A 12,326-nucleotide genomic window follows, 5' to 3' on the forward strand; every position below is an offset into this window, starting at 1 on the left:
GGCTGGGGAGTCCAGCCACCGCCCCTTCCCAGCACCGCCTCCCAGAATGCCTCAGGCTCCCAGCCAGTTCCCGAACATCGCGAGACTCCGCCCAGTCTATTCCCCGAACTACTGCCCGTCGGTCTTCTTTACCGAGCTCTGTGTGAGGGGGAGGAAAAGTAGGGGAGGGCGGAAAAGAGCCGCGAGGCACGCCGGGAAGTGTGGTCCAAGCGTTTCGTGCAGCCATATTCTTCCGGAGCGGGGGAGGCCAGAGAAGCAGCCGGGACTACGATTCCCAGCCGCCCTTTCGGTTTGTTTTTGTTCAAAAAAAAAAAAAAAACCCACACTCCCCCTCCTCACTCTTCACACACACTCACACACACACACACCCACGGCGGACACGCACACACCCGGGCGCCGAAGGGAAAGCCGCGTCTCGCCTTCCTGCCCCACCGCCAGTCCTGTCTTGGCCCCTCAGCAAAGCGGGAAAGCGGAGGCTGGAGCCGTGACCTCTGACCCCGTGGTTATGCGGAGCCGCCGCATTCCTTAGCGATCGCGGGGCTGCCGCCGCTGCCGCCGCCGCCGTGGGCGACTGACGCAGCGCGGGTGCGTGGAGCCGCCGCCACCCCTCCCCCACCGCCGCCCTCGCGCCGGGTCTCGCGCCAGCCGGTCCCCGGGCGCCCGCCCCCTCTCCCCGGCCGCACCCGAGTCCTCGCGCGTCGCCGCTGCCGCCGCCACGCGCCCCCCGCCGCCGCCGCCGCCACCGCTGCCCCAGCCCCGCGTCGCCGCCACCCGCCCCGCCCGGAGGTCCCGCGTGGAGCCGCCGCCGCCGCCGGGGAGGAGGAGGATGAAGGACAAACAGAAGAGGAAGAAGGAGCGCACGTGGGCCGAGGCCGCGCGCCTGGTGAGGCGGGCCGCCGAGGGGGCTCAGTGGGGGACGCGGGGGGGGGGTGGGCTAGCAGAGCCCCCTCCGCGGGTAGGGGGAGGGGCGAGGCCCTGCCCACTGCAGGAGGGGGCGGGGCCACCATTTCGCTTGGAAAGGGGCAGCTTCCCCCACCCCCCAGGCGTTGGGTGGGGGAGAGGTCCCCCGCCGGTCGGATGTGGCGCCTTTTTCTGCAGCTCCCCCACCCCCTAAATTCCTGCGGAGGGGCGAGCTGGCAGGCCGGCTCCTCCCCCTCTGGGCGGCGGGGCCCCAGCCTCCCCTCCCCCACTATTTGGCAGCGTCTGGGGGTCTGGGGAAGCTTCGTTTATGCACTCGGGGGAGTTAGGTTTCCGGGAAGGGTCGGAAGCTCCTCCCTCGCTTCCTGGTGGGCCATGGGGTGTGTGTTTGACTCCAGGGGTCGGAAAACACCCCCGATTTTAAGGACGCGAATGACATTTTGAGCTTTGCCAATCTAAACCAGGTGTGTGGAGGGAAGCAAGTGCTTACTCCCAGGTGGAACCCTGAGCAGTGGTTCTCAAACTTTAGTGTATTGTTGGGGACACCTGGGAGGTTTTTAAGAATGTTAGTCCTGAAGTCGTAGTTAAGATCTGAGTCTGAAATTCAGACTTGAGTAGGGAGCCTCAGTGTCTTCATTTTAACCAGCTTGCCATGTTGAGTGTAATGCAGGTGGCCCGGGACCACACTTTGAGAAACGCTGACTAGAGCGTTTTACTTCATAAGCTATACTGGAGATAGGCACTCTGCAGAGAACTGACTCTACTTTGCAAAGGATGTATGTGTGTGTCCTCCTCTCCTTAGTGTCCTGGTGCGTGTTTTACATGAAGTGTTGGACAAAGACCAAGTATCTGTGAAGATTCTGCTGAGGACTTAGCAAAGGAGGGAGTAATTTGAGTGTTGAACTGCGGTATGAGGAGGGTTGTGTGTTTTGCTTTCATAGCGTCAGAGGACTTGTAAGCGAAATACCTTCCTTTTGGATTTGCACCCACAAAGCTAAGACACTGGGAGACATGTTCTTATAAAGTATTGGCAGGTGACAATAGTAACTTCTCCCAAAGATGTCACTTCCTCAAGAGCTATGTACAGAGTAGGGTTATAGTGCGGATAGCGTACTTGTCTCTTCACACCTTGTAGTTTATATATAATTGCTGTAATTCACTTTTAATGATGAATGAAGCTTTACTTTACTTTCTGATCTTTTACTTTATTGGGAAGTGAGGTTCCTTCCTCACAAGTGTTGCGCAAAGAGAAGACTGTTGTGTTGGGGGTTGTTATAGCTCCATGGTACACCTTTTCTTTCTTGGAGCATGTAGAATTCAGTTATTCACTTAAAAGAACTGTTTGGTTTACAAGAGAGTGTTCACTGGTATTCCTGATTGTCTTCCCCAGGCACTTGTTGCCCAATGAACAGAAATAGCAAGTGTTTGCTCAAGTTTCATGCTTCAGTTCACTTGTTTTAGTTCGGCATTTGAAATTTGAAGATTTTGAAATTCTAAATATTTTTTGACTCAGACTTCTGAAAGACAACATGTGGAAGCTTTGGCTAACTTTGAGATCTCTTGGAAATTTTAGGATTTCTCCAGTGTTGCCACACCTGGAAACAAATTTAGGCCTGAAGGAGAGGAGGGGAGAGCCAAAGAATGTGCTTGCTTTCCTTTTCCTCAAGCTGAGTCTTGGGTGTTCATTGAAATTCTCTAAACTCCTGGTATGCAGGTGTTTATGACTCTGGACACCAAAAGGAAATTTGCCTGCTAGAGTTTTACTTGTTAGAGGTAGGTGAAAGTGCCTTTAAATCCCGTGTTATGTTCTAACAGAATTCTAAAGTTTATTTGTCTCAAAGCTCTTTTGGCTCTTACAAGTTGAAAGACTTTAGGAATTCAGTGTCCACTGTTCTGTTCAGCCGCTTTAGGTTCTTGAACTTACTGTGATCTGAACTCCAGTATCCAGGTTGTTAGTTTTGTTTTGTCACTGGGTGAACTTCATGTCAGTTTATCTGAGTAAGTTATTTCTCTCTTTGTTTTATGGCTCTTCTTTAAAAAATAATAGGAACAGGAATGACTTTGTAGTCCCCTTAAACATGTGAAAGACAACATGTGGAAATGTGGCATGTAATCGTGCATATCTTTTATTGTTTTTTATAAGAATTTTCTGTCCCTTTGGACAAGACCATTTGGTGGGTGAGAGGCAACTTTTTAGAGTCATCTCCCCGTTTAAAGAAAACTGCTGCAACACCCAAGTGCTGGGGAGTTTGAGAGAGCTTGTGCTGGACAGAGCAGCTTGACTAAAGAAAGCCTTAAGGGGAGGGCAGGCGATTAAATCTACTCTTCAGACAGGTGAATTTGGAGTGCTTGCCCTGGCAATTAGATGCACTTGCTTTGGGGTGGTTTCATATTGCTCCTGACCTTGCTTAGATTGGTGGCTAGAGTGATACTGGGAATTCTAAAAAAACTATTTTGGTAGGAAAGAAGAGACTTCTGGAGAATTTTAGTCATGTAGTATATCCCAGGAGGTTGGCTTTTGCAGATGTTAATTATGTTGTTGAGGAGTAGATACTCTTCTTTCAAACATTTTGTAGTATTGTCTTTCCATGATATAAGAGGTAGACTTTAGAGGGTTGGATGGTATAAATCCTACTCCTTGTTAGGAACGATTTGTTTGGGAGAAATAGCCAAGGGGATTTCCCTTTAAATTGAATGTCCTTAAATGGATTCTCCCTGGCTTTGAGAAATTCTTCATTGTACTTTTTATCTTTCACTTTGATTGAGGACTGACCATTCTTACATCAAACATTTTTTTTTCTCTTTGAAGTAGGAGAAGAGATACTTTTTTTTTTTTTTTAAAGTGTGCTAGAAAGACAAGGACTAGAAATAGAACACTGCTGAATTGTTCTTACACTAAAAGCTGGAGGCATATACAATTATAATAAAAGTGAATACTTTGTATCTTTTGATGTAACTTCCTTTTAGAGAAGTTAGATTCTCAGTCTGTAGATTCTCTTAGATTCTCAGGCTCTTCCCTACTGCTGTTTAAATAATTGGTAACTAATTTTTCAGAGTCATGCTGCTGCTTAAAAAAAATTACCGCACAAAAATTCGCTAGCTCAGCTCTCATTTAGAGAGAAGTGCTGTCTGTGGCAGTGATTAGTAGCTTCTAACGGTTTGTTGTGGGTTTGTTCAAGTCAACACTGTTTAACTTGGCACTCAGGTTCTTAGAATACAAAGATGGATAAGATTTGCTCTTGAGGAACTTATGGTCTTCTGGGAATGGAAGGTCTAGACCCATGAATAGAATTTTACTACATTCATGATAAGTGCCATCATAGGTGTATGTATAATAAACAGACATCCTGGTTCAGGCTTATTGTCCAGGCTTCATTATGACTGGTTCCTCCTTGCACTCAAAAGTGTCCTACTTTGGAAGGCAAATTAACATGTGTTGTGGACTACAAGAACACTGAAAAGAGACATTTAACTCTGCCTGGCAGAGAACAGAGAAGGCTTCCTGGAGGAAGTTGCTTTTCAAACTGAATCTTGAAGGGTGAGTAGAAGTTAGGTGCCTCACGGAGGATGTTAGGAGCTGGTGAGAAGGAGCTGGTGGTGTGTGTGTGTGTTTGTGTGTGCACGCTTGTGCACAGGCAGGGTGGAGAGTGTGGGAATTGGGTAGAAGAACTACCTATAGTTATTGGAATGTGAAGTTGTGGAGTATCAGTTTGGTATTCAGGTAGAGAGACAGGCAGAGACCAGATTCCAAGGGCCTTGTGTGCCAGACCCGTGAGCACATATTTATGCTGGGCACCAGAGGCACACACTTCCACGGTCGGTTATTTGTAAAACAGCTCTTACAAGAAGACAGCAATATTCTTCCATTATAAGTCAGGCCACTGAGGCTCAGGTTGGGTAGGTAACTCGGCCAAGTTTGGAGGGCTAGCATTTAAATCCAGGTCCGTCTGGTTCTAAAGCCTGTGCTTTTCCAGTGAGCTGGTGAGTTCTTCTTAGGAAGCTTTGGCCTTTGCTGTATGTGATTGCTGTTGAAGAATTTTAAAACGGGGAAAGTGACGAGGGCAGATTTATTTTGTTGGGTTGACCTCAGGCTATAGCAGGTAAGTTCTGCAAGAGCAGGGATTTGGTCTTGTTTACTGTTGAATTCTAGAATTGTTCCTGGCACGGGGAAGTATTTCATGTATTTGTGGAGTGAAGGATGGTGGTGGAGAAAGGATCGATTTGAAGAAAGCAGGGCTGGTTGCAGGGATATTAGCCAAGGGGCTGTGTGTTGGGTGAGGGAAGGAACTGGGGGACAGGTGAGAGAGTGAAGGGTGCTGCCTAGGTTTCTGCATTAGGTGCTGGAGGAAGAAGGGCAAAGAATTGGAGTTGCAGGTTAGATGAATTACAGCAGATGATGGGGGGGATATGGGTCCAGAAGTGAATATTTGAGTCAGAAGCTGGGTAGGCTAGAGGTGGATATTTGGGAGTTAGCAGACTATAGGTAGTAGTTGAAGCTATAGTTGAAGTTGAGAGGTGATAATACTACTTGAAGAGAATGTAGAATTGAGAGAGGCTAACAGTGGGACCATGGTAAATAGGGGATTGATTTCAGCATCTGCTTCTCCAAAGCTTGACTTCCTTTAGTGCTGAGGGCTCTTGTTCTTCTGCCAGGAGACCCTTTAGCAGCAGTCCTTGTCAGACTTGCTTCACATTTTCTTTGTGACAAAGCGGCGCTTCACTTAGTTGTTACAGTTGTAAAGGGACTGCAAGATGTTGTGTGGAGTAGCCTCAGCAGCTGATGGTAGAGACAGTGCAGAGATACTGACAGCTTTCCTCCTCCCTTAGAAGGATAGCATTTCTAAAACATCTCCGCTCCATCCCGTGAGAGAGCTGCAGTTGCTCGCTGGAAAACTGCTGCCATGACTTTGTTGGAGACGATGCTAACACAAATGGGACGTTCTGTTTCTTGTTGCTTTGCCTGCACCAGTCATACAGAATCAGAGCCTCATGTTGCCAAATGGAAATATGTACTGTGGCAGTTAACACCAAAATTTCACAACACAGTGGCGAAACCATCACTTAAAAATATGGGCACTAATGAGACTTCTATGTCAGAGTGCATTTCTGTCTTGTCATTATTTTGTAGTTTGTGTATTCTGTGCTTTAGTCATGTGAACAATATGAAGTTAAGCAGTAACCAATGTTGCTAAGGCCCAGCCCCCATATCATAGCACGTGTGCTAAGAGGATGGGTGTTTTTAGAATTAAGAGTTAGAATATTTATGCTAATTTTGGTCACTTTTAGCAGCATCTTAGATAGATATGTAGTTTGGTTTTTGAAGCAGGATTAACTCTGGAAAAACGAAATTGATAGCCGTGGTGCCTCACAGCAGAACAGGATATGGACTGATGGATATAAATGGAAATTGTGCACTAAAATCGGAACATTTATATTTCTTCAGGTACTAGAAAACTACTCGGATGCCCCAATGACACCAAAACAGATTCTGCAGGTCATAGAGGCAGAAGGACTAAAGGAAATGAGGTTTGTATTGTTCTTATTGTTCAAAAGCGTTTCATAGGGCAGAGGCCTATCTGTAGATAGTGACATGATTAAGTGTGTAATATGCCTTCTCTCTCTATGTGTCTCTTCGTCTCTCCACCCCCCCGCACTCCCCTACCCGTCCCTGGTTTGGTGTATAGAACTCTTCTCCCAGGTGTGTGTCCTCTGAGTGGCAGGTGGGAGTGGGTGAACATCCATTTGTTTTCGTTAGAGATGCAGCGGCTTTCCCTATTCTTGTTCTCCCTTAAATCTTGACATTTAAGATTTGTGTACAGAATCCACGCGTTTTCTTTTGTATTCTCTTGCACATTTTAGTAGAGAAGGGGCAGACTCTGATAGACTCTTTCTTGTTTAAAACTTCCCTTCTTTCTATATCCCTGAAGTTCTTTGTTTTAGGATCAAGAGAAGGGTGGTTTCATCACCGTAACACCACTGGCTTTTTTTCCTCCCTACTGATTCTAGCCATTCATCATAGGAATATACTAAAGTTTAGCGTGACCTTGATTTTATTCTCCTAGAGAAGCAACAAATTAGAGACAAAAAGAATTGCAGGCATGAAAATCAGTGGTTGGTTTGATTCTTCTCTCTTCACTCTCACCCCAGCTTCCCTCTTCTTCTTTTTTTTTTTTTTTTTTAAAGATTTTATTTATTTACTTGAGAGAGAGATAGTGAGAGAGAGCATGAACGAGGAGAAGGTCAGAGAGAGAAGCAGACTCCCCATGGAGCTGGGAGTCCGATGCGGGACTCGATCCCGGGACTCCAGGATCATGACCTGAGCCGAAGGCAGTCGTCTAACCAACTGAGTCACCCAGGCATCCCAGCTTCCCTCTTCTTTAATGTAAATGAAAGAGGAGAGCACAACACGTTCTCCTTCTTGGGACTTAGAACAAATGGCACATGCTTTTGCTGGTTAAGCTTTAGCTGCTTGAAATTGACCTTTTAGGGTCAAAAGATCCTCACTTTCCAGTTATCAGTTCAAACAGTCTTAAGCTGACAGTTCGTGGGGAGGGAAGATCAGGATTGTGTAGATCACATTCATTTAAATAGTACCTATGCACTGTGTAGTGTTATAATTGTGCTTTATTTTTGTTTTTATGGGCTATTTCCCATCATGCTGCTGTCTGCACTGCTGTTGGACCACTATACCTATAGAAGGTAAATTAGTCCCTTTGGGACAGATAAAATTGAGAACTTCAACTTGTTTCTGATTCTTGCTCTTACAGGAATTAATGAAGCAGTCGTGATGGCTCATGATGAGTGAGCGAGCAGTTCTGTAATTTGTAGACAGAGGTATAGTGTGTAGGAGTCACACTGTTCTGCTGAAGGACTCTGCCAGCATGCTGTCCCCCCTTGTAGCAGAGATGTTAGCACACCCACTTGATACTCCAGATACTGCACAAAGATTCTTGTAGAGATTGGTTCTTGGTGAAAATTTTTTTTAGCATCAGTGTGTTCCAAAGCAGAATAAGTAATAGGGTTTTTTTTTTTTAATGGCTTTTTTAGACTCCGAATTTATTTTTAACACTGCATAAATTAAGGCTTCTGGTTCTGAAAGATCTTAAGAGGCTTTACTTAAGATATTTATGTATTTTTAACATACTTGGGAGAGGGACGAGAAGGTGCACAGGTGAATCTTAGTACTAACATGCTAGTGCCAAACTCAGTTAATATTAATAATGGACATTTGTCTGTGTTTTTGACAGCTGTTCTATTTTAAGTTTCAGTAGATGGCCTTTGATTCACTGAGTTACTGTTTTGCAACCAACTGCTGCAGCAGGGAGTGTGAACTATCTTAATGAGCCATCTTTTTTTCATTATTGGGTACCAGATCCATTTGGCTGAATTTTTTTTTTTAAGTTGAAATTTAAGTGATTGCTCCTGCCTAGATATAGAATAAACCCATTCTCTTCCTTTCCCAACAGAGAAAAAGCAAATGAAATATTCTTTTTGTGTGCTTATTAGCAAATATTTAACTGAGGATGAAGAGGTGTGCTTGTTTTCTTGGGACAGTACCATTGGTTCTGTGGTCTTTGTGTTCATAATGTTTTGTGGCAGTTTCTGAGCATTATATATATAAGTCAAAATACAGAGGCTAGGAAACACAGTTTTGTTTTTAATTAATATTAAAATTTAATAAAAATATTGTGTAATATGTATTTTTAAAACTCCCTGAATTTGAATATTGTGTACTTTTTCTAAATTTCTTTAAGAACTTGGTTGATATTGTCACAAGGCACTAAGGAAGTGCCGGGTGTGGAACAGGGGAATCACATACCATGTCCTACCTGGGTGTGATTGATGGGGATTTCATTCGTTGCCCTGTATTACTTTCAGAGTGGACTTGTCATCATGGGCTCTTTTCTGCTGTATTTCTTGCTCTGCTGCTTCTTGATTTAAGAATGAGTTGGAAGGTATTGGATCTTTGAGTAAGCAGGCATATAGATTTCTGTAACACTCATCTATCCTTGTATGTTTTTACAGCGGGACATCCCCTCTTGCGTGTCTCAATGCCATGCTACATTCCAATTCAAGAGGAGGAGAGGGGCTGTTTTATAAACTGCCTGGCCGAATCAGCCTGTTCACACTCAAGGTAAGTAATATCAACTCTGTTCTTAAACTTTTAGTATGAGAGTTACCTGGTATAGGTCTGGGATGAGACCCCTGAATTTGCATTTCTAATAAGCAGGCCGGTGATGATGATGGTGTTGGTCCTAAACAGTACTTTGAGATATTCTAGGGTGAACAGGGTATTAGGAGTTCTTTAGTCATATCAGCTATTTTGTGTTTTCAGAAAGTCATATCAGCTATTCATCTTTTCTTTGTTTATATCTTTGCAGATGGTAGGCAGTAGTGGGATAAGGATGTGTGTGGGTAACTACAAATGTGTTGTAATTAGGATTTTGTTTGTAATAGTACCATGAAAGATAAATTACTGGGCAGCTAAAATAAGACCTACTCTGTGGAATATAACTGATGTGAACATCCTTGTGGAAAGTCAAAAACTCCTTAGCTTTTTCTAAGTGGCACTAATTACAAAGGAAGAGAACTTAAATCAGAGGTCACAGTAAAGCTTAAAAAGAGCTGAAATGAATAGACTAATTATTTTTTTATTATTTGATATAAATGGTTATCATTTAAACCAGGGGTTGGCAAACTTTCTGTAAAGGGCCAGTAATATTTTAGGTTTTGTGGACCCTGCTGTCTCTATTATAATTATTTATCTCTGCCACTGTAGCAGGAAGGCAGGCATAGACAAATCATAAATAAGTGGGCAAGGTTGTGTTCCAATAAAACTTTATGTCCAAAGACGGTGAGAGGGCCAGATTTGGTTTGGGACTGTGGTTTGCTGACCTGATTTAGACAGGATAATGATGAGGAAGCAGAATTTGATGCTGACTCTTCTACTCATCCATAATGGGTTTATAAATTTTAGTAGTACACAACTTTTCCTTTTTATTTTCTTGATAGACTTACTTTCTTTAATTCACAATTAAGCACTTGAGCAAATACCACAGTGTCCATAACCTGTAGTCATAAAACTTGATGTTATGTATACTTCAAATGTATCTTATATTCAGATGTCTTTGCTGTTTTCTATATTGTATCTATTTCTAGTATTTTGGACTTCTTTTGTTAAGAGGCTGCATAATGTAATGTCAGGAACCAAACCTTGGGGAGAAATAGAGCCCTGAGTTCCAAACCTACCTTTATAACGTGGGACAGGTTTAAGCTTTCTTTGGGGTGGTATATACATTTCTAACACAGAGTCAGTCCTTAATAAATGGTAGCCTTTTTGGTATTCCTTTAGGTTCTTTATTGTCAATTGCTTGCTAATGACATTTTCCCATTGCATTTACACATTGTTGTATATAACATAGTGGTACATAGTTACATATGATTATAATTGTTTATATTATGTATATTACAAATATGCATATTAACGACCTATTTCTATTTTAAGGGGGAGGAGAAATACGTTTTTCTGTGAACATATTGAGAGTAGGAACTGAGTTTCATTTGTCTTTATGACTTTGCCGCAGTTTGCTTTATACCTCTCTTCCATACTTTAGAATGAATGTTTTAAGAACAAGTACATTATTCTGCATAACCATAATCTTATTTTCATATTCAAGAAAATTAACATTGATACAGTAGTATATAATATAGTCCACAGTCAAATTGTCTCTGGTCCCACAAATATTCTTTATAGCTTATTTTATCAGTCCAGCATCCAATCAAGAATCATGTATTTCAAAAATAAAATAAGATAAAAACAGAGAAGGGGGCAAACCCTAAGAAAGTCTTAACTCTAGGAAACAAACGGAGGGTTCCTGGAGGGGAGGTGAGTTGGGGAATGGGGTAACTGGGTGATGGACAATAAGGAGGGCGCTTGATGTAATGAGCACTGGGTGTTCTATGCAACTGATGAATCACTAAACTCTACCTCTGAAACTAATACGCTATATGTTAATTAATTGAATTTAAATAAAAAAAATAAAAAGAATGCTGCATTTCATTTGGTTGTCATGTCTCTTTAATCTTTGTTAATGTACAATAGTTCCCATGCCTTGTTTTGTCTTTTATGGCATTGATATTTTTGAATAGTTCAGGGCAGTTGTTTTGTGGGATTAAATACATTTTTAAAGGACTAATAAAAGTGTAGAAATCTTAGTTATCTCCAGGCTTCTTTCTATTTGCACTGCTAGATCATGTCCACTCCCCAGGCTGTAGCACAGAGCCACTCAGCAGTGAAGGATGGAACTGATGTGATGTATGGTATTAGTGGTAGTTTGGTCTGGGTCTTGCCTGTAATAAGGGCCAGGAAGGCACAAGTCATTTAATTTAATTAATCTGGAAAATGCACCTCTGAAATCCTGTGGCATTTTCTTTGCCTACCTTATCTCTCATGTGTTAAGAAAAAGCATGTGCAGAATGCCTTGTAGTTTTTCTGCCCCCTGTTTGGAAATCTCTTCTAGTGGACAATCAAGGTCAGAATTCTGTTTATTCATGTGATTTTGCTACTTAGTTGACAACAGGATTTTTTTTCAGTTCTGGATACATTTATGTGGCTTTATCTATGATTACTAAAGGTTTACAGATAAGCTGGCGTCTTTTGGGGCATGCCACAGGGTTCCTTCTCTGATAAAAAGTTGTTTTGGGGAATGCGACGGTACATTTGACATTTTATATATAGATGCTTGCATCAGTCCCCAGAGCTAGTTCTCAAGGATGAACGGGATAGATGAAATCTAACCATGCTTTGAATTCTTGATTTGAATTGCTTTCCTTAGGCCTTTCTTGAAATCATCTGTCAGTGTCCATCATTGTCTGGTTAGAGGTAGGATTCATATCGTTTTTTACACTTGGGATTTCCCATTCTTACAAAACCACTCTGAGTTTCTTTGTAGTGTTCTACATTTTTAGGACTTTGATGCTGAACTACTATGCTTTTTCGACTTAGTGGTTGTGTCACTGGTGAGTTTAGCCTGTATTGGTCTTTGCAGTGCTCACTGTCAGGCATAACTACAGTCATGTAAATGTCGTGCATTATTATTGTGGAATGATTCTCACATGGGTATGTCACTTACATGACTTCTGGCTCTTTCCACTTTATTGCATCTCATCTATGATACAGGGCTCAGCCTTCAACATCTTTTAGCTCAATTTAACTAGCCACATTGGATTTTTTAAAATATATAGAATATTTTAATAAAAGTGTGAAAAACCTCTTTTTGGTAAAAGAAATAGATGACTGTACTTGAAGTATCCGTACATTAAAATCCAGTCGGCAGATAAAAGAAAGGAAAAAGCAAATGGAGGAAGAGAGGGAGGTAATTATTGCAGTCCCACAATGTTATTTTTAT

General features: G+C 42.7%; 1 protein-coding gene across 6 annotated transcripts in view; it reads left to right on the plus strand.

Annotated features, from left to right (window-relative positions):
* Positions 1-298: 298 nt before the first annotated feature.
* ASXL1 (ASXL transcriptional regulator 1) overlaps positions 299-12,326 on the plus strand; it is a 73,589-nt gene continuing 61,561 nt past the window's right edge. For 2 of the 6 annotated variants that reach the window (XM_082745917.1, XM_082745920.1), the window contains exons 1-3: positions 299-883; positions 6,362-6,444; positions 8,944-9,052. In XM_082745917.1, the coding sequence (XP_082602043.1) occupies positions 827-883; positions 6,362-6,444; positions 8,944-9,052 (249 nt within the window). In that variant the 5' untranslated portion in view covers positions 299-826. Of the gene's footprint in view, positions 884-1,019; positions 1,383-2,824; positions 2,917-4,323; positions 4,457-6,361; positions 6,445-8,943; positions 9,053-12,326 lie in introns of those variants that run through there. The other 4 variants (XM_082745921.1, XM_082745919.1, XM_082745922.1 and 1 more) reach the window with 4 other exon arrangements.

This window comes from Mustela nivalis (assembly GCF_964662115.1).
Source record: "Mustela nivalis genome assembly, chromosome: 8".
Taxonomy (NCBI): domain Eukaryota; kingdom Metazoa; phylum Chordata; class Mammalia; order Carnivora; family Mustelidae; genus Mustela; species Mustela nivalis.